The sequence below is a fragment of the Anarhichas minor genome, unplaced genomic scaffold (assembly GCF_050575085.1).
Source record: "Anarhichas minor isolate MPS153535 unplaced genomic scaffold, ASM5057508v1 ptg000024l, whole genome shotgun sequence".
Classification (NCBI taxonomy): Eukaryota; Metazoa; Chordata; class Actinopteri; order Perciformes; family Anarhichadidae; genus Anarhichas; species Anarhichas minor.
In genome coordinates this window covers 4,409,552-4,430,908 of record NW_027466470.1, presented here as the reverse complement: position 1 = coordinate 4,430,908, position 21,357 = coordinate 4,409,552, and the positions used below count along the sequence as shown (strand labels likewise).

Genomic DNA, 21,357 nt, shown 5'->3' with positions numbered 1-21,357 from the left:
ATGACAAGTGAAAAGAACGATTTTCTCAACGCCACGTAAACGCAGCACCAAACGGGCGTGTCCAGCCGGAGCAGTGGGCGGAGCCTGACGCAGACAGGTGTAGAGGCTGAAACCTGTGTTGTAGGTATATCTCCCTGTGCGTGACAAACAAGCAGGTTTCTGTTTGGTTAACACACGCTTTATTTTTATTTTCCGCGTTGGATCAAATAGCGTTTCAAGTTTCCACCTTCAGGCGTGTACCTTTACTTTGTCTGCTGAGTTCACGGTGCAGGCTCTGCAGAGGACTTTGCACGGGGAATTAAGTTTATGCAGTTTACAACTTTCAACAATATTCAACCAGAGGACGACGCGTGGAGGATTTTTTATTTAGTAAGCATCATATGTGTGATTTGAAGAGGGAACACCTGTTGCACCTGCCTTCCTGCTCCGGGCTCCTCACCTTGCGTGCTCCGGGCTCCTCACCTTGCGTGCTCCGGGCTCCTCACCTTGCGTGCCGCTGGGCTTCCTGTGAGATCTTAAAGCAGATATCGACCATGAGAACTTGATAACCGCAGTGGCAACAGCTCAGAGAGGAAGGTGATTCACACCAGCTTTTATTTTGGGACTGAAGATGGAGTTGAAGGGGCAAAGGTCAAAATGTCTGGCGCTGCTTTTACTAGTTGGTGAGTTTTCTGTTACATTCATTTACATTACATTTAATTCACTGTTTTACACAACCTGCACTGTGCTTTAATTTTCTTAATATTATAATTGCTTATTATCTTCTTGTGCTTTTCCAAAAAGTTACTGTAATATTCCAAAAACAAGAGTTGCATTATGTCTCATACTAAATACACATTTAAACACTAACCTTATTGTCATTGATACTCCTATAAGTTTTCACTATAATAATCTTGGAAGGACAGAAAACAGAAGTTACAAACTGCTTTACAGGAGAATCATGGAAATAAATACTAACTCATGGTGCTTCATGGTAACTTGCACTTCTTTTCTGATGTGTGGGCGTGTATTTTAATTTTTCTGAAGATGGATGACCAAACATTAATGATGATGTTTCATCATTCAGTATACACTCTTTGGCTAGACACAAACCTTCCTCTTTTACTTTAGTTTTGGACTGTTTTCATGATCCAGGTATTTCCAGTGAAGGGAAATCGTCAAGCGAAATAAGATTTGTTTTTACACAGTACAGTGCTTCCAACCTTGTGGCAAGAGTTTTGGTGAGGCCCTCTCATGTTTCAACGTGTGTGCACAAAGCCAGGTCCATCAGGAATTGGTTTCATTCAATTTGGCGTGCAAGAACGTAACTGGCCTGCACTGAGCCCGCTGACCTCCTCGGCCCAACACCCTTTGAGAAATGGAAACGTCGGCTGTGATCCAAACCTTATCAGCCAACCTCACTAGGTGGCCGAGTGAGGAGCAAATCCCTGCAGCCGGGCTCAGGATCATCTGGTGGAACGTCTTCACGGAAGCGTGGAGGCTGTTTAAGCAGCAGATTAACTTCTAATGTTTAGGAACGAAATGTTCAACAATCGCTCACAAACTGTTTGTCCTGGCAGGTGTGGAGGAAGAAGCAGCATGACAGAATGTGGCTTGGTCACATTTTTACTTTCGGTAAAAATGAATCACAACTCATTGCCCAACATGCATCCGCCTGTCTTTTTGTGGCTAATTCTGTCGCTACACGACTGCTGTTCTCTCCGTCTTTGGCTGCGGTTTATATTATTTAGGCCGTGCTGCTCCGATTTAAAAGAGGAAATGCACCTTTTAGACTGTTGTTTTTCTCTTTAATCCTGGAACCAAAGGTGTGATGAAGTTACTGTTGTGCAGAGTGAACAGGAAAAGCTTGTATGTCAGCCTTGTGACCCAAGTGAACCTGTGTTTTGAGTGTGTGTTTAACTCTTTCAGGTTGTTGTTTATCTCTATTGACTCTCACCTCTATCTTCATTTCTCGTTGCCTTCCTTTAAAGTCAGCCTTATGTGTCTCTTCCCTTTCTTTCCCTTTAATGGCATAAATGATCGAGGTGTTCTTCTTCTGTCGCTCTCTTACAACTCTGTCCTTTTTCTCTCTCCACTCCACAGTTGGGTCACCCACACTGTAGTTCTTTGTTGGTCAAACTTAAACTTTCTGTGTGAAGAGACCAGTTTGTCCGTGTGTCCGACTGTGTGGGATGTTATCTGTGGGAGACGGCCCTGTCCCATACTGGCTGCGGTGTAATCATTAATTGAGCTCGTGAATCAGTAACTACAACAAAAAAAAGTGTGTTCACCCCAGAAATCAAAGGGCAAATGTTTGGCTTTCCCTGTTTGAGTTGTAGAAGCATTGCTCTCTCACACCCTTTCCCCTCATGGTTGTGTTTCTGTCCCACGCTCAGACAGAGACTTCTAACCAGGTGTGATTAAAGTACAGTCAATCTTAGTCATCAGTCGGCACTGATGACAGCTTTGATAACACTTACACCATACTGAAGCGTCTGTGTGAGGAAATGTTGAAGTTGAATTATGTTTTCATAATCTTCAAAATAAACAGTAGACTTCTGAAACGTTTAAACAAAGACAACAGAATAATTGACGATCAAGGAATTTAAACAAAATAATCGGACATAACGCAAAATACCAAGATAATGTAGAGGAACCTCTCAAACAGCATCTAAACCATCACATAACAAAGACTCTCCAGAAGCTCTGTTCAGACTCTGCTCACAAACAGGGAAACATTTCTGCCTTTGAAGAAAGAAGTAAGACGCATAAAAGCACTATTGTTCAAGTTGTTGGCACCGTCGCCCTACAGCATGAAGGTCCTGTGTTCAAACCGTCCCTGCGCCTTCTGTTGGGAGTTTGCATTATTCTTTGTGTCTGCATGCCGACAGACGAGCAGGTTAGGTGAACCGGTGTCGGCCCGTAGGTGTGAATGAGTTTTTCTGTCTACGCACAAACCTGTCTGGGGTATTACTCGCCTCTCGGCCAACGCATCATGGGGTGACGTCAAGGCCTCCTGCGATGTAGTGTTTAGAAAATCAATAGACTAGACAATTCATGTATTCATCATGAAAAACAAAGAAGGAAAGCTGTTGTTAGTTTTTAATTGTAGTCTAAAAGGAAACGTCCTCGTAAGGGATCAATACTTCACTTGTCAGTGAATAGTTTCCAGAGCCTGAGGTGATGTCTTCAAATAGCTTGTTTTATCTGACCATAAACTTACAATGATAGGAAACAGAGAAAAGTAGCAAATCTTCACATTTGAGAAGCTGGAACAAGCAAATGTTTGGTAGCGGAGTGACTCTGGGGATGACGGTCAGTCGGTCACTTTGGTCCAGACTGAAATATCTCATCTGTTGGAGGGATTACCATAAAAAAGGTTAATATCTGTGATTTATTGCATTTTACGTGACTTTTGATGCCATAAAAAGGTAATTACCAGAGGCTAACCTTTTTAATTAATGGTCAAATTGTTCAAGCGCTCTCCACGTACCTCTCGCACTCCCTCACCTTAATTTGATGACGGCCTCTCTCCTCAGCGGTGTGTGTGCAGGCGGACTTTGTGGAGCCTTCTCAGCCCATCACCTCCCAGCGCTCCTTCGCCGAGAGCGAGACCAGGCTGCCCTGTCACTACCAGGTGGAGAAAGGGGAGAAGGTGGTGCAGGTCTCCTGGTACAAGGAGCTCCACGACGGCAGCAAGGACCAGATCATCACGGCCCACTTCGAGGACGGCCACACGGGTGAGCTACAGCGAGGGGTTGGAAGTGTAAATAGGCAGGAATACAAACTTTTAGATGCACTTTTAGAGTATTTGTTTATATTGTTGTATCAAACATTTTATTTCACAGAGTTTGAGTGTTTCACTTTCGTTTTTTGTAGTTTTAGGATTTGACACTTCTCACTGCTGTAGCCACGTAAACTTAATCTTTCTCAACAGTGACACACTGTAATTAGTCAGTTGAGTGGCTGCTGCGGTCAGACTATACACGAGTGTATATACAGCAGACCTGTTTCACCATATGTCCAGGCTTACAATATACAATCTAAACTTTTTATTTACACTGGTGGGTAATATTTGTTTTGAGTGTTGTTATAATTTGAGCTACTTTTTGTACAATTTGGACGTATCGCACCAACAAAAAGCTCTAATAAATCTGCCCCTGCGACTGAACGGGCACTGAGTTCAAAGGGCATGCAATAACTGATAACCGATAACCATCAAAACCAAATGTCCTTCCAGTTTATTGCAACTAGGTTGAACTTTTTTTATTCTGTAGGTTCAGAGCTCGAATCTGGAAATGATCTGAAATGAGATCCTAATCCTAACTCTGGCTTAACCTCTTGGCACAGAAACCAATGTTTTACAACTTCTGCCTGTTCTGTTTGTTTCATCTTAATATCAGACTGACAGATTTACAGATTTATATCTCACGTTTACAATTCTATCATAATTCTTTAAGTTGGCCCTTTCAGCCTGTTTTTGCACTACTTATATGCATGTTTACACATAGAATCATATCATTTTAAGGGGGAACTTGGGCCTTGCACTTTTTTACAGTTTAAAAGTACTACTAAGTAAAACTACGCATTCTCTATAGTTTGGTCTGTGATATTTTTCTGTTTATGGCCCAAAGTCAGAAAAAGTTAGGGCCACCCCTGGTTAAGTTTTACACCTGGGTTATTTGTCTATAAGGTGAGGCTGTGACGTCTTTGGATGAATGCTGGTTATTTTGGCCAATCCCTATACATCTATTAACATTTCCTGGAGTCAACACTTTTGACAAAGAATTTGTATTGTTCGCATATTTTAAAAATATTTTTTGTCTGTTTGAGCTTTGTTTAAAGGATGATGAACATGTGGCCTGAGCTGAAGTCTTTGTTTTGTATGTCAGAGTTCGGGCGTTACTCCGGCCGGATGAGGTTTGAGAGCGGGAGCCCCACGGTGAACTCGGCTCTGCTCATCCCCAGCACAGATGAGTTGGACAAGGGCAGCTACACCTGCCACATCTCCACCTTCCCCAACGGAAACTTTGAGAGGCACATCACGCTCGACGTCTGGAGTAAGAGTCACCCTCGTACTTTCTCTCTCTTTTCGGCGCTCCCACACTTTCCTAATCCTATCAGAGCTGCTGTAATGATGTTTAAACCGTAATCATCTTTGTAGAAAAGAAAGCCAACCAGAGGATTTTCAGCAGGTTTGTCAACGTGGCCACAAACACTGACGGCATATCTAAAGCTTCAGCGGGTGAAAAGCGAACTGAAAAAAGTGAATATCGTTTTGCATAGTTTATTTTTGAACATTATTTATTGTAACGACTTGAAATTGTAAGTTTGGAACGGAACTAAAAAGTGGATATTAACAGGTTAGTGGGTCTTCACTCTGTAGAAGATGTCCAAAACTGTGTCTTCAGTCTGGAAATCACACCAGTGCTTCACTAAATCATGAACTAAACTAGGAAGGTCCACTCGGTCCGCCAGGTGTGTCTGCAATGCCCCCCACTGATTTCAGTGGGATCACGTTTTTTGTTTTTATTGGATCATCCTCCTAGTAAAACATGTAGCGCTGCCATCTGTTCCAAATGACTTTCTCTTGTTGCACCATCAGGTCATGAGTGGTGACAGCTGAGTTGTAAGCCTGTCCCAACACGCCACAGATCAGACAGACCTACAGAAATACACTCACTAGTAACTGCCAACCTCCAGCATCGAATTCCCTCGACTCCTTAAACCTTAAAACATGTAACCAATAATTGTTGAATCCATAAGAGGAGCAGGGTATTATACCTGCAGGAAATTCCTTCCCACGTATCACCTGTCAATCACACACTGAGGGCGATACTGTGATGTCATATATTTTAGAGTTTCTGTTTACAAGGTTTGAGTGTCTACAGGTAGTGCCCTTTTCTTTGTGTGTTAATCCATAATGGAGATTTCTGCTAATGCTAACTACCTGTTTAGTCTTCTACGTTAATAATCCGAAAAGATTTACCAGGTGTTTACAACAGCCAACGCTGCCATGAGCTGGGCGTGAATCACAACCGTGTTAAAGCTGTTGGTTACGGAGAGCAATACAACCGAAATAGTTTTATGTGAGAATATCCCTGGGGACATTTACGCACATAGTTTCTCGTCTTCTTGCACAATTAATCAATCAATCAATCAAAATGTATTTGTATAGCACATTTTAAAATGCAACAGAAGTTGCCCAAAGTGCTGCACATACAGTAGATACACTGTCATACAATCAAAGACTGGATTGATAACAGTAAGTGACATTAAAATCAAAGACTAACTCACACAAATCACACAAAAGTGCCACGTTAAAATCAAAGGTGATAGGCCAGGGAAAGGAAAACATTGAACATTGGTAAGGTGGATGACAACCCACCATGAAGGGGAATGTTGTTCCAGAGCTTAGGGGCAGCAGCAGAGAAGGACCGGTCGGCCCGGGTTGTCATTTTTGTTTTCGGAAAACAACTAAAGGCTGTTGGCCGAGAGATGTTAGTGAGCGAAGTGGGGTATAGGGCTGCAGCAGGTCAGACAGATAGACTGGGGCGTCGCCAATTAAAACACTTAAAAACAAATAACATTTTATAATGAATTCTGTACTCTACAGGGAGCCAATGAAGGGATTTTAAGATCGGTGAAATGTGGTCACGCCTGCGTGTTCCAGTTAAAAGTCTCGCTGCTGAGTTCTGCACCAACTGAATTACGATGGACTTGATTTAGTTCATATCCTTGAGGATTCTCTACATATTGTTAATGTTCATGCCTGATGTTGTTTCACTGTTGCTCACCGTCTGTATTTCATTCCTCAGTAAGATCCTGGTGGTGCCTAGTTTTCTTGACTATGGTTTCCTCTGTGTTCCAGGATGTATTTAAGGTCTTTTTTTATAACAACGTTCTTATCTGAATCTTCCAGTGCTTGTTGTTCGAACTTGTCCCACAATGATGATCACTAGTCAAACATTCAGTGACGTCCTGGTTTTAATGGATCTAATTACAGCCACTTTAGGTAATTTTAGGTGAAGACAAATTTACCTCGAGCAGGCTTTAGGAAGTATTAATTAACTCTTAATGCAGTAATTGTAGGGAATGTACTTTACGCATCATTGTTACTACTAATTCTATATTAACAATAATAATTATTGTGTTTTTAACAAGTAATACACAGAAAGTAGTGTCTATAAAAGCAAGACAGCCTAATAGCCTACAGTACAATTATGCACCGAAAATATTTTGTGTTAGATACATAAAGTACATAATCAAGCAAAAACGTTAGTAAGTAAATTGATTTATCTGTTAAAAAAAGACATTTAGTTGTTTTTAATAAAACCATGTAGCGATATAAAAATAATTTCATGTATTTTCATTCATACTTAAAATGAATAACATGTTTCTTAACACATTTCATCCACTTCTTCACCCTGAAAAATCCAGAATCTATGAATATGAAAAGTGAAGCTCAAACACTCAAGTGAAGTAACAATAAGCAAAACGCATGTTTGATGCCTCTCAACTCACCCTGTTTCTCTTTCCTCCTCGTCTCAGTCTTACCCATCTCCAACTTGGACCCTGTGCTCCTGGTGGAGGGCCAGTCGTACCGCGTGGCCGCCTCCTGTCGAGCCGTGGGCCACCCGGCTCCCCGCCTCTCCTGGGACACCGACCTGCCGGGCCAGTCCAAGAACCGCACCAAAGAGGGCGGGTCCGTGTCCAGCTACTACTCCCTGCACCCTTTGCGCAGCATGAACGGGAGAAAGCTGGACTGTCTGGTGTGGCATCCCGGCCTGGTGCAGCCGCGCAGGATCTCAAACCGCCTGGTGGTCCAGTGTGAGTACAGCTGATGATGATGATGATGATGTCGTGTTTTTAGGCCAAAAATAGACCAAAAGCAGATTGTAGTTTTTAAATAGAATTTAATATTTTCTCGAGGGTAGAGCTTGTCTAAGTGCAGAAATCATCTTACTGGTTGAGTTAAACATCAGTGGGAGGAACCACCCTTTGTCTGAGAATATAATTCCATGCTGTACCAACTGTGTACAGTGTGTACTAATATCAGAGTGTACTGCTTATTAGTGAATATGCCTGCACATTTAGTACTAACAGGAAATATGCAGTACACCCGTAGATCGATCGAGCTGTGGCTTCGGAATGTCCAAGTCAGTTCCACTTGACAGAAGAGAGAGTGAAGATTGTAATACTTCTTTGAACTGCCTCGCCACCAGCCACAGTTTTAATGTTTGTAATTTGTAAATGTTTTTTATGCAGCTGTGACCAACCCCTCAGACAAACTGCACAGTCAAAAAATGTGCTTTTTTTTTTAGTTTGCATACTGACCGATTTAAGTACACTGACTTTCTTTTAGTGCAAAGATCTGCTGATGATTTCTGTGGTATGTAGCTCGGGCTCTGTTTCTGACTCATAGATAGATTCGTGGTAACTTTGTTTCGTTTAGGTGTGTCCGTAAGAACTTCATACCAGAGCCGTGGAAATGAAATGTAGTATTAGAAATAAATCATTATTATTAGCTACAGCTGTGTGTTTCCTGCAACGCCTGCATTGTAAAAGGCATATTCCACTCAAAGCATGGGAAACATTTAATGACGGTGATGTTATCAGGCATGACTTCATGACTTAATTAGATTTGTAATTAGCATTCTCACCAAGATGAGCTAACCTGGAGCTTGGTGAATGGTCAACTAGGAAACCTTCTTTAATTTTTCCAAATGACTTGTAGTAAATGTACACACGGTATACTAATCTTTAAACTATACTGTTTTATTGCAGTTAAAATAATGCATTATGTATATGCATGTAATATTACTTTCACTTCTCACTTTTCACCTTCACCAAATAAATAAACCTATAATCTAATCTCAAATAAGAACAAAGTAGTTTTCCAAATATTTTTTTAATAACATTTTTGAGATATTTCTGCAGCAGTTCTACCACCGTTCACAATGTATTTAGAATTCTTGCAGCTGTGAGTAGCACCTCCATTTCTTTTGTAAATGGCATTTTTGGACAATAGTGCACATCTCAGAATTTAAAGTATTTCTAATTTTGTCAGTGTGACACAGTTTGAATCCGCTCAGAATTACTATGGAGTTTACAATTAGGACACTGTTGCATATTGTATGTTCAGTTCAACCTGTTTTAGCTCCTCCTGCTAATGGCTCATTTAACCCACTGTGGCCTTTTCCCCTTTGGCTGCCCTGCAGGAGCTATTTGTATAGCTTAACCTTCCTATTGGGAAAGTAAATGGCTGGCAGTAGACTAAACATGAAACAATATTGGCAGGTTGCTGGGAAAGTGTATGAGTAATGCTTCGTCCTCCACTATCACCCTTCAATTCAGTTCCTTCTGTACGCAACAACGGCTCTTTGTCCAGTGTAATGTGACAGCTCAATGTCGCCCAGAGGAGCGGCCTCGAGTCACGAATCTGATGACTTTAGACGTGACTCGACAAAAATCAGACTTTGCTATCAGACTTACAACTTAACTTGAACGCAAATGACCTGTGACTTCACTTGTACTTTAACCTTTTGACTTGGAATGACTTGATATTCTCCCCAAGCCCAAAGATTAAAATGTACTTTACCAAAAATAATTGCAGTGTTGGAATATAACTAAGTACATTCACTCAAGTACTGAACTTAAATAGAAAATGTGATGGACTTGTACTTTACTTGAGTATTTCCCTTTTATACAACACAAGTTATACTTCTACTTCACCACATGTGAGAACAGATATTGTGCTTTTTACTCCACTACAATTACCTGACAGCTTTAGTTATTATTTACAATTTCTTATACTCTTTCTGTCCAGTAAATACAAAAGTAAAAATTCTTCTACTTCTTAAGTTAAGCAAACTCTTTAAAGTGAGATTTAAGAGTGAGATTTTCCAAGTGCTATATAAATATCACGGCTGTGCTATCTGTACAATAATTAGACCAGTTTTAAACGTTAACATTCTAAATGTGTCACCGTTTATTTCCGGTTGCAGTGTATGTGAATGACGTCAGCTGACAGGAAGTAAACATGCACCCAAGCTGACAGTGAATACAGGTATAATCAGACAGACGGTATGAGGGAAATTAAAATGTTGAACATTAAAGCATGTAAACATAGTAGAAACAAAAAAGACAAGTATGAACCTGGAAATGAGCTTAATATGTCTCCTTTAAGTGGATCTTTTAATGCAGGGTTTTCACTTATACGTACGTTTACATAAGTAAAGGATGTGAATACTTCTTCCACCACTGAATAATCGTGCAGCAATCGACTTTAGATTATCCTGACAACAGATGTGCAGAGCTGTACAGAGCATTGCCTCAGCAGGAGGAGCAGTGCAGACCAGCAGAGACTCTGCTGTCCTCAGCAACATGCAAGACACTCGACTCAGAAATGACATATATTAGTAATTGTGTCACTGGAAGGACATCATGTACCAGAACACACTGGTTAATTCTGTAAATTTAATATACTTACTTGGTATTAAATGTTGGTGCATGACTCAAAACCCAGAGTTTAGTGTACTTTGACTTGACTTCATTACCAGGTCTTCAGACTTATTCGTGACTTGCAAAACAATTGCTTCTGTCCCACCTCTGCAGACTTAATCAGTGTGAGAACGTAAAGTAGTGCTGAGGCAACTTCATCTTTGGATAATCAAAGACACGAAACAGCCTCACACATTTATGGCCCTCTCTGCTGATACAAATCCTAACATACAAGGTTTTTCTGTGTTTCTGTGTCAGACCCCCCAGACACCACCATCTCCGCTGGTACAGGGGACTGGTTTGTGGGTTTGGAGAAAGCTGAGCTGGTCTGTGGCAGCGGAGGATACCCCAAACCTCAGAACATCACCTGGACATGGTACCGTCATCAGTCTGTCTGCTGCTCATGCACATTGCTCATGCACATTAACTGTCTGGCTGCCAGCAAGAATCTGACAATTACATGTTAATTCAACCCACTGGGATGCTATTTGCACTAATTGCTCTTTACATGGCACTGGAATGTGTCTCACAACATATATAAGCCACTGCGATCACATACATACACACACACACACACACACACACACACACACACACACACACACACTACTACACACCTGTGAACAACGAGGAAGTGTGCTTTGAATGTAAAAGAGGGCGTCTTTCTCTCCTGGCTTAATTCACCACAGAATAAAAGCTGTGGTGTCGTGTTGCGCAATTTGAAGTCAGAAGAAGATTGAGAGAGATATTTTCACACGAGGGAGGGAGTAAGCGACACAAGGAAGAGCAGGAGACACATGCTAAGCACTTAATCATAGTGCCATGCTTTAAATATCACTCTAATGCCTGGTAAAACACAGGGTCTGTGCTTAAATTAGAGAGGCCGTACCAGCCATTACAGCTACGACTGAACACACAATGATCAAATGTTGTGTGCTGAGTGGAAAATATTTTAGCCATGAGGCAGTCTTGAAATATTAAGATTATTCCGGATTAAGGTTTTTCATCCCCGCAGACCCTTCGGCGCGTTCATCATTACAAGATCACGCTGTGTGGACAAGCATTGTTGTGCTATAATTTCGATTTTGATGGGGAAACAGACTTCCACATAACTCTGCTGGCTTGCAACTAACGGTGCTAAAGGCACTAACAGTGCCAGTGTTTGGTTTGTCCATTCTGGGCTACTGTAGAAACACGGGGGTCTGCTCTGTGGAGAGGACCCGCTCTGTATGTAGATATAAACGTTCTAGGGTAACTATAACACAACCATTCTTATTTTCAGGTGATTATACACTAAAGAAAACATACTTACAGTATATTCCCGTTTCTTCCCATAGATCCCCCTAAATGCTACACTGTACCTATACCATATAGAGAACCTTTTGAAGAAATAAAGAACATTTTATCTTATTTACTTAATTGTGGAGTTAGATGAGCAGATCGATACCTCTCTCATGTCTGCAAGGTAAATATAACGCTTCAACCTGCAGCCATTTAGCGTAGCTTAGCATAAAGACTGCTAGCGTGGCTCTGACCGATGGTAACAAAATACGCCTGCCTGCATGTCGTTGCATTGGTATTGTGAGAATTCTCTCACAAAGATCAACAAAACGGATTAGAATCTTTTTGGCTGCTGAAGGTGGTTTTGCTCGCTTTATCTGTATCATTTTCAACCATCTACTCTGTGTCAGATGCAATCTCCTCCTGTGACTCTCTTATAAAAGGCTGTTGAGAAAGGCTAGGTGGGGTTTTGAGAAAAGAAATCTGAGCTTGCCTCTGTTTGGGGGGGGGGGGGTGAAGCGGCAGTTAAATAGCTGCTGCAGCACAGTGAAACCGAGGGCAACATGACCCCTCTCAGTGGACCTGATCAGAAACTGGCTCTCCATTATGTGATGTCTTCAGCTGCACCGTGTACTCGCTGAACTTGCTTAAATCCCCCAAACCTATATTTATTCTGTCTGTTCAGATCAATGGGCGCCAGTCGTAAGCCCAGCAGGTTTTGGTTCAGGTGCAAGGGAATTGGTGGTTACACTCTGCGGCGAACCCGATCCTGTGATGTTTTAATTTAGCCGAAACACTTGTGAAGCAAGCCGCTCGCTACATTTCATGCTGCTGTGTTCCTTCAGGCGTTATTGTAGATTCCTCCTCTGACACAACAGGTTTATATTTTGCACTGGAATGCCCGTCGGTTCACATTGGTCACCAAGATGAGTCACAGCTATTGTTTGGAGCAGTGAGTTGCGTGTTTCTGTACAGTTTATCAATGGGTTCACCTCTGGTTCACATCATTGCCAATTAGTGGTGACATCGTCTTCCGCTCGTCCACAGGAAAGGAGGAGCGGTGCCGGATAGGGTGACTGTGGTGGGAGGAAAGCTGGTGTTTGGGCGGGCCCTCCGCATGAATGACAGCGGGGTCTATGAGTGTGTGGCCAGGAACGACGTGGGAGTAGGAAAAACAGATTATATGTTGACAGTAAAAGGTGAGTGCATTTCAGCTTTGTTGGTGTTTAGGATCACACAGGACTAACATGAAAAACTGTCCTTCTATTGTATGCTTTGTTGGTGTTGCAGGTTGAAATGAGAGGACAGATACTTAGAATGAATCATAAGACAAGTTGAGTTTTAAACAAAAATTTAATTCTGAGCAATTCTCCTTAATTGTGCAACTTTGCTGCCCCCTTGTGATGGACATGCAGCATGAACTGATGCTGTTTTAACTAATTTAGGATCAAAATTGCTGCAGGAAACATGTCACTGTGGTTTTGTTGCGGTGTGACTGTGTTTGCGTGAGAGGTATTCATCAGGTGTCTTCCCGTCCTCGTCTTTCTTCCAGAGACTTCTCAACAGAAGGGCCCCATCGACAACCTGCTGCTGATCATCATTGGTGCTTCGGCCGGAGCTTTGGTCCTGATCCTGGTCCTGGTCGTCCTGCTGGTCAACCGCTACCATCGACACAAAAACAAAAGGCTTGAGAAGGAGCTTAATGAAAAAACGTGAGCTGGCCCACAATTCTCTTGAAAAAAGCCATGTGGTGACAAACTGGAAAATACTTTTATTCATTCCCCATACCCTGATGACAGCTGGACTGTGAATGTTGTTGTTGTTAACTGCTATTTAAAACTGTTTACACACTATTTTCTGAAATTTAAATGTATTATTTTTTCTCAGGGAGGAAATTCAAAGCTTCTCCAGACAAAACTCCTTCAGGAGACTGAACTCTGTCAGCACAGACCCCAGAGCGCAGGTACAGACACACACTGAGAACAATAACCTGCAGAGTCCAGAGAAACCAGGCGGACACACCCAACCCGCCCCAGTGTAGTTTGGGAGCCGCAGCCATGTCTGCTGTGTGGAGGCTGATGATTGCAGGCTGCTGCAGCTTCAAACAAATAATAACAAGTGTCTATGAACACTGCATGCTAACATCTCATTCTGGGTGGTTCAGTTTATTTATCTTTTGCTCTCATGGTCGCTAACTTTCTCTCACTTTCTCTCTTTATTCCAGCCTGAAGATTACGCTCTGCTCAGAGTAGACAGTCGGATGAAAAACAGCCAGATGTCTCTGGTGAGTTCCTCTCTGGGAGAATTATTTGATTCCAGATTCTGAAATGTAAAGAGATGGTGTCTTCTCTGTTTTACAAGATTGTAAATTAAATATCTTTGGGTTTCAGAACGTTGAAACAAAAGTGTCAATATGACCTTCTTCTTTTTTTTTACAATTTTAGAGAATAAACAATTAATTGATTAATCTGTGAAATAATCAAGGTATTCATATTTTGTGGAATTATTATTACAACAGAAGTAATTCAGTAGTCTAGTCAGTAATAAACATCTGAGAGAAATGCTGAATATTCCCCTTTTTTAAATGAAAATGGTCAAATTTATTCCAAAGATGTAAAAAGCGGCATCAATTACTAGCTTCCACCAGTTGTCCATCCCCCTTTAAAACACAGTTACGTAAAGTAATACTACAGTATATTAACTTACATGATTGAAAAGCAACTGATGAATACATAAATAACAACAATTTCTGTATTATCATATTTATTGTGTGAGAACTGAAGAGCCCTTTCATCGGTGTTTTTATCCCCGCCTGCAGGAACGACCCGTCTCCACTCTGAGCGGGAAGTGGGGGCCTCCAGCAGGGGTGGAGGTGGACGAACTGGGACGCCCCGTCGTCTGGGACGACGGCAGGGAGAGCCTGAGAGGAGCAGAGATGGACAGAGAGGAGGAGCGCAGGAGGAGGGTGGAGTCCTACCTGAAGAGCAGCAACATGTCTCTGGTATGTGTCAGCATCCCAGAGAATAGGTTGGAACGTATTTAGTTTCGTTTGTAATGAGTCATACGGTATCATGTTTTATTTACTGCTGAACCTGCGTCGTCGCTGTCAGACGCTTTCTTAATTTAATTTATGTACAAATAGGATAAAACAACCAAGTAAACTTGGTCCATACTTAACACCAGTGAATGTATCACAACCTGATTGGCTACCCTTAAACACTCATTAAGTGGAGCCAGTTTTTACAGGAAATATCCGCTCTACAGGGTTGCATTCAACACTGCCAAAATGTAGAAAAGTTTATTTTTCTTGTCTGTTTTTTAAAGCAGAAGTAGCAGTGTATTATTGACCAACCTGTTGTGAAAAGATAGCACTTCATGTTGCTGCAAAAGCAGAGAATTTACCAACCGGAGTCCTCTCACCACCTTAAATAGGGTTGTGTATGTCGCTCTAATGTTGTGTTTTTGTACCTGTTTTCTTCAGTTTTTAGCCTGCATAATTCCTGCATACATTGATTTTCACTTTGAACAAACACCAGCAGACATATGAGACACACCTATGAGACACACCTGTGTCTCATAGGCTGTTTTAAAATGTATTGCAAAGTTGGAGGATGTCTTGTTAAAACCAAAGTGAACATACCACCTTATTTTGGATTTTTGGAGCAAGTGTTTAAGCCCATTTGATATCATAGCAGTGAACTTTTCACAACAAATAAGGATTTGCCCATTTTTTATTAATAAAAAAGAAAAAGAGGAGTAAATCATATCTACATCCAGCGCTAGAGAGGGAGACAGTAATGTGTTTCTATGCCGTTTATACCAGGACTCAGGTCTGCCCTCTTCCCTGGTTCCCCTGAAGGCCCAGCAGGACGAAGGCGTCGGGCCCACAGAGCCGGACCTGGGCCACGTCAGAAAGGGAGACCCCCCGCATGGAGAGGACTGGGCTCCCACCCAGCCGGTGGATGAGGAACACGTGGACGACACGAACAGCAGCCCCTACCAGCTCTCGGAGGCGCTCACCAATCACTTCTACTACAGTAACGGGATCCTCAGGCCCAGGCCACACTCCAACGCCATCCTGCTGCACCCCAGAGGACAGATCATCTAGACCACAGACTCTCATCCAAAACATGAGAGGAGAGAAACGCCTGCATTGAAACTGATGTTATCCTTTTTCAACGGGATGTTTGTTTAGTACAAATTGACTGCAGGGGTAGTTGACCTCAAGAACGATCCAAACTGTTACTTCTTGCATCTGGATAGTGAGTTTTTGTCTTTTTATTCTCACCCTATGAATACATTTTTGGGGCATTTTATGCCTTTATTAGATAGCCGACAGACAGCAGGAAATAAGGTGAGAGAGAGATGGTGACTGTCATGCAGCAAAAGTCCCCAGCCAGACATGAACCAGAGATGGCAGGGTGCCCCATTTTTGGGAAGCTTTTGATCCCGATTATTTAGCTGATGGAGAATTACAGTAGCAGGACAAGGAGTTCTGCCTTTCACAAACAACCACGGAGTGTAAATGAAAGATATTTCACTCCTTAAACATGCACGGAATAAAGGTTCCTGTTACACAATGTTTACTCTGTTTTTGTCAATATAAGATAATAGATAACAGAGTCCCAATTAATCCTGACAAACACCATCGGGTGCCTTGTTTACATCAAAGACATTCAGGGAGGATCATACGGACAAGGACACAGTAAACTGTATTATAGTGTTTGATATTTTCAGCTGGGATGTACCTGTGGATAAGAAGTAAGTGTGCATTTTTGTATCTATGTATTATGTATACGTTTATGATTTTGTCATTGAACAGCCACCAGCAACTGTAAAGAGGTCAAAAAGGCACCTGAACACAAACGGGGACAAAGTAAACGGGTGGATGTTCATGTATACACAAAGCAAACCGGTCTCCATGACCAGTTGTAAACCATATCAGTGCACAGCGAAGAACAGACTGGACCAAACGTGCAGAAGATGAACTGTAAAGCAAAGTTCTGTATCATCGCACATCTGTGTGTGTGTGTTTGTGTGGTCGTGTAAATTGTTTATATTAATTCAGTGTTTTTCTATGGAACTATAAAAAAAAAAACCTGCCATGTAAATATTGAAATGTTTATTCATAAAGGTACAGCATACAAAGTCATTGTTCTTTATTATAACCTGGGATAATTGAGCTTGATTGGCCTCATACATGTGAGGATAAAGGGCATCACCGATCACAGCTGCTGCACTAACATTTCAATTAGATTTGCTCATCAGTTGCTTGGTAATGAAGGATATAATCGACATTGTGGACGCCAGTAGGAAAACTGGATTTTCACAGGGTGGCTGGTCTCTCTGTGTGACAGGATGGTTGAGTAATCTCAGAAAACCTCTGTGTTCAACGATTACAGCGACATTTTGTGAAATAGGCTTATTCCCTTTCTTTTCAAGAGTTGCTTCACGTCCGCAGCCGAGATACAAGCCGTTAACTGGTGAGCGCTGGAGGATTCCAGAGCCAGGCTAGCTGCTTCCCTCTGTTTCCAGTCTTTGTGCTAAGCTAAGCTAATCAGCTGCTGGCGGAAATGAGAGTGGTATCAATCTTCTCATCCAACTCTTTTTTTTTTTTTTTTTTTTTTAAGAAAGAGAAAAAGGCGTATTTCCCAAAATGGCAAACTTTTCCTTCAGGATGCTGCTCCTCTACTCAAAGGGAATGTTTGGGGAGGAAGTGAACCAGGCATGGACGACTGGAGGAGACCTTGGGCGACTACACCTAAGATGCCTACATCTCCCAGCATGCAAGGTTTAATTCTTAAAGCGCTAAGATGAGCGCTTCCTTTCCTCTCTGTGTTAGCCTTAGATACATATGGTGGGGCAGCTGTGGCTCAGGGGACAGAGCGGTTCGATCCCCGGCTCCTCCAGTCTGCATGTCGAAGTGTCCTTGGGCAAGACACTGAAACCCCAAATTGCTGCTGAAGGCTGTGCAGTGAATGAGCATTAGATTAGATCCTGATGTGTGTGTGTGTGTGGTAAATGTCAGCATGTATTGTTAAGTGCTTTTGAGTTAGTCGAAAACTAGCAAGGCGCTTTATAAATGCAGTCCATGACTTTACAGAATTGTGAGATATTGCCGAAGTTTCACAATTTACATTGAATGAAATGTGACCAAAGTTGACGTTTCAGCAGTATTACAAAGACACGAGCCAGGTCACCGTGCAATGGCGACTGTTCCATGAAGCAATAGACTGGTGTGAGTTCAGTCTCACTCGCTAAGCGCTGCGGTTGTCTTTTTCATAATGTCTGTTAATTTTTAATCTATATCTTTCCCTCGACCAGCAGTTCTGTTTGCTCGATATTAACCGTGAGCCTGATAACGGACAAAGGATGAGGAAATGGTGATGTTGAGGGACACCAGAGTCTCTACAGTCACACACCACACACACACACACACACAGGTTTGCAATTCATGTCCTTATGTGTAACCTGTAGACGTCAATATTCAGCCATGTCACCGTGGCTGGATGTCCCTACATGCATTTGTTTTTAACTATCTGCCAGGTTTACAAACGGTACTTAATACCAAAGTTAATCCTTACACTCCAAGCTATGTTAAAGTTTTAATTCATCTCAAAGAAAGAAGTGCACAGTAAAATCAGTCGGCTACGTTACATTTCAGTGATATCAAAATAGAAAAGGGAATTTGTTAGTTCATCTAGACACACGGATATTTCGAGCCGTTTCTCACACCTCGAAAGTTACTGAATCATTTTGGGAAAGTGCCTCTTTGTGAGTCCGCTGGTGAGTGCGAAGGTTGCTCCTCTGAGAGAAACACTTGCCGCATGTGTCGCACGTGTACGGTTTCTCGCCCGTGTGAATCCGCTGGTGAATCTCCAGGTGGCTGACGCGGTCGAAGCTCTTGCCGCAGAACGGGCAGATGAACCACTTCTCCTTTATGCGGCGGCTCGCTATAGTTTTATGCACCTCGGGGTCGTTCAGAAGGAAGAATCTGCTGTCGGGGTTAAAAGCGGACATGTTTTTAGTTTGTGGTTGTTTCTCTGAGAGGAATCTGATGGACACTCCTCTCTCTGGGTGATTTATTGCTTCTGTAGGCTGACTCTGCTGCTGAGGTTGGCTAAAAGTCACAGGAGCCCTCGATTTACTCGACGCACCAGGTCCATTATCCCTCACAAACCTGTCAGAGTACGCCATCTCTGCTGAATTGTCAAAAATGTCCAACGCATTCTGAATGAGCAGGATTTCCGAGTCCAGGTTTTGTGACAGCTGCTTCGGTTCAAAGAAGCAGTCCGAGTCATCAGCAGTGTCGCTGTCTCCCACCGAAACCGACGACCAATGCTGGCTCTCTTGTTCTTCCTCGGCAGGTTGGAGGTCCACTTCCATCTCGTGGTGACCCGCTCCGTCGGCGGCGCCGTGATCCACCGAGTCCACGATCTGCTCCACGATCTGGACGTCGTCCTCGTCCTCTAGCTTCACTATCAGGTCTTCGTCGTCGTCCCTGCCGTCGCTTTCGCAGACGTCGGACTTGAGCTGCTCGCATTGTTTCTCCTCCGTCTGTGATGGAGGTGGAGTCCTGTGATTCGCTGACGTGTCCGCCTTCTCTCTGACGCTTTGATCGCACGACAGCGTCTGGACAGAATCTATAATCGGCCCTGAAACGACAGAGCAGGTGCATGTTTTATACGTGCATTGAGAGCCAGTTGACAGTATGCATGTGCTTTGATATAGATGTAACAAACACCATTTTTATAAGTGAGGTTTCAAAGCTTTCAAGGTGACGTGGAACAAGTTTAATTGGTGTAAAATGGCTTCTTACCAACACAGATTGACCTAAAAGGATATTAGCAGGGCTGTAACGCACATTCATTTTCATTATTGATTATTCCATCAATTATTCTTCCAATGAATAGATTTCTCATTTAGTCATGACGTGACGTATATATGACTTGTTTTATCTGACTACCGGTCCAAAACTATTTGGTTTACAAAGACATAAAACTCAAAGAAACAGCAAATCCTCACATCTGAAAGTGTAATATATACAGATATTTAGCTTTTTTTTCTTGATTAATTGTCTAAATTGTTGTTGAACCATTTTCTGCCAACTGACCAACAGATAGAATGTTATTTAGATGCAGTCAGAAAGTAGCCTCCAACCTCCAAGTCTTCTTTTGAGTTAAAAGGCCAATAATGATGATCAAATGAAAAGATGCATTATGTGTTTTCCCAACAAAGGTCAGGGGTCACATGCTCACCGTCACCGGTGAGCGGCTGCAGCTCTCTCTTGGAGGAAGATGGTGGAGACAGACTCGTGAGCCGCTCGTTCTCCATCAACACCAACTTTCTGTTCAGGGCTTCGATCTCGCCCTCTCTCCGCCGGAGCTCGAGCTGCACGAGGGCGAAGCCGTCCTCCCACAGTTTGCTGATTTCCACTACGGCAGCCTTCGCCAGCACCTCCATGATGGAGGTTAACTTGCTCTGGAAAGCCACACAGTTGGCCATGTTTGACCCCCCGACCCCCGACCCCCACCACCTCCTCTCCGGGTCAGCGCCTCCGCGACGGGACGTTGAACTAACTTATATCTTATGTGCGACACAAATCACACGACTAGTGACGACGTGCACCGCTGTGGTTCACATTACGGGTCGCTGTTTGAGGCGAAAAACATGGAAGTGTAATACAATAGTAACAGGAAACGCTGGTGGTCATGTGACGGAGGAGATACGGTGCTACTGGTGGGACAAAATTCCTCCGCAGGAACACGTGACTAAAAAGCAAACGCCTTCAGCGTTTGAAGGCAAAAATTTACAAATGGTTCATAACAAACTATAAAGTAGTTGTAAACACATTAAATAAACGGTTAACAATACTATCATACAAATTAAATGTTTATATCTAATTCTAATTGGGGGTTAAAGTTAAGTGTTACAGTTTGGGGTGATTTGATATAACAAATCTTTACTTTACCATGTAGCAAATATATAATATGTTGTATTACTGTTTCCAATCTCAAGAATGAAAACGCCTATAAGACCATAACAAAGAAAGTCCATCCAAATACTTATTAACTTACAATAACAAACCACTTTTGAATGCTCGAAGATCTGATAAATACGACTTGGTATCTTATAAGTATAAACGCTAATATGATTATAATAATTATCTATTATCTTAATAGTGACATAACAAGTCTTATACACTTGGCATGATGGATTTAGTTTTTAATAAGTGGTGGAAATGGGCATTCATCATTTGGAGGAGATAGAGCAGATGAAAGCAAACAGCGTTGCCCTCACCCAGTGCTATTGATACTTGTCATGTGATGCTTACTATTCAGATCCTGTTTGTTACTCTGACAGGACACACTCAAGGAGTGGCTGAGATGACACGTACTGTATCAATCCTGGACCAACACCCATTGAAATAAACTGCCCGTGCTCCAAACTTAGAGATCCCTTTCCCCACAAAGCTGTCACCTAACTTGCACACTAAGAACACCTGTAGGAGGCAATATCTTGCTGTTGTTTGAGATTGATGTGTACAGCAGTGCTGCCTCATTTTGTCCACTAGATGATGCTCTACTTCCATGA

General features: G+C 42.4%; 2 protein-coding genes across 2 annotated transcripts; one reads left to right on the top strand and one right to left on the bottom strand.

Moving 5' to 3' along the window:
- Positions 1-610: 610 nt before the first annotated feature.
- Positions 611-15,871, top strand: nectin4b (nectin cell adhesion molecule 4b). The gene is made up of 11 exons (XM_076097131.1): positions 611-662; positions 3,519-3,719; positions 4,872-5,039; positions 7,531-7,809; positions 10,741-10,858; positions 12,811-12,962; positions 13,316-13,475; positions 13,651-13,726; positions 13,988-14,047; positions 14,582-14,764; positions 15,587-15,871. Exons 1-11 carry the CDS (start codon positions 611-613, stop codon positions 15,869-15,871), a joined length of 1,734 nt encoding a protein of 577 aa, XP_075953246.1.
- Positions 15,872-16,870: 999 nt separating this feature from the next.
- LOC142956947 (uncharacterized) lies at positions 16,871-20,479 on the bottom strand. Its single transcript, XM_076098745.1, has 2 exons — positions 20,022-20,479; positions 16,871-19,418 (listed from the first exon to the last, which is right to left on the bottom strand). Exons 1-2 carry the CDS (start codon positions 20,266-20,268, stop codon positions 18,493-18,495), a joined length of 1,173 nt encoding a protein of 390 aa, XP_075954860.1. The 5' UTR covers positions 20,269-20,479; the 3' UTR covers positions 16,871-18,492.
- Positions 20,480-21,357: the final 878 nt, after the last annotated feature.

Coding starts and splice junctions, on each gene's coding strand:
- nectin4b (XM_076097131.1), top strand. CDS start 611: ATGGAGTTGAAGGGGCAAAGGTCAAAATGTCTGGCGCTGCTTTTACTA. Junction 3,720..4,871: donor CTTCGAGGACGGCCACACGG/GTGAGCTACAGC, acceptor TTTGTATGTCAG/AGTTCGGGCGTTACTCCGGC. Junction 10,859..12,810: donor CAGAACATCACCTGGACATG/GTACCGTCATCA, acceptor GCTCGTCCACAG/GAAAGGAGGAGCGGTGCCGG.
- LOC142956947 (XM_076098745.1), bottom strand. CDS start 20,268: ATGGCCAACTGTGTGGCTTTCCAGAGCAAGTTAACCTCCATCATGGAG. Junction 19,419..20,021: donor GCAGCCGCTCACCGGTGACG/GTGAGCATGTGA, acceptor CTGTCGTTTCAG/GGCCGATTATAGATTCTGTC.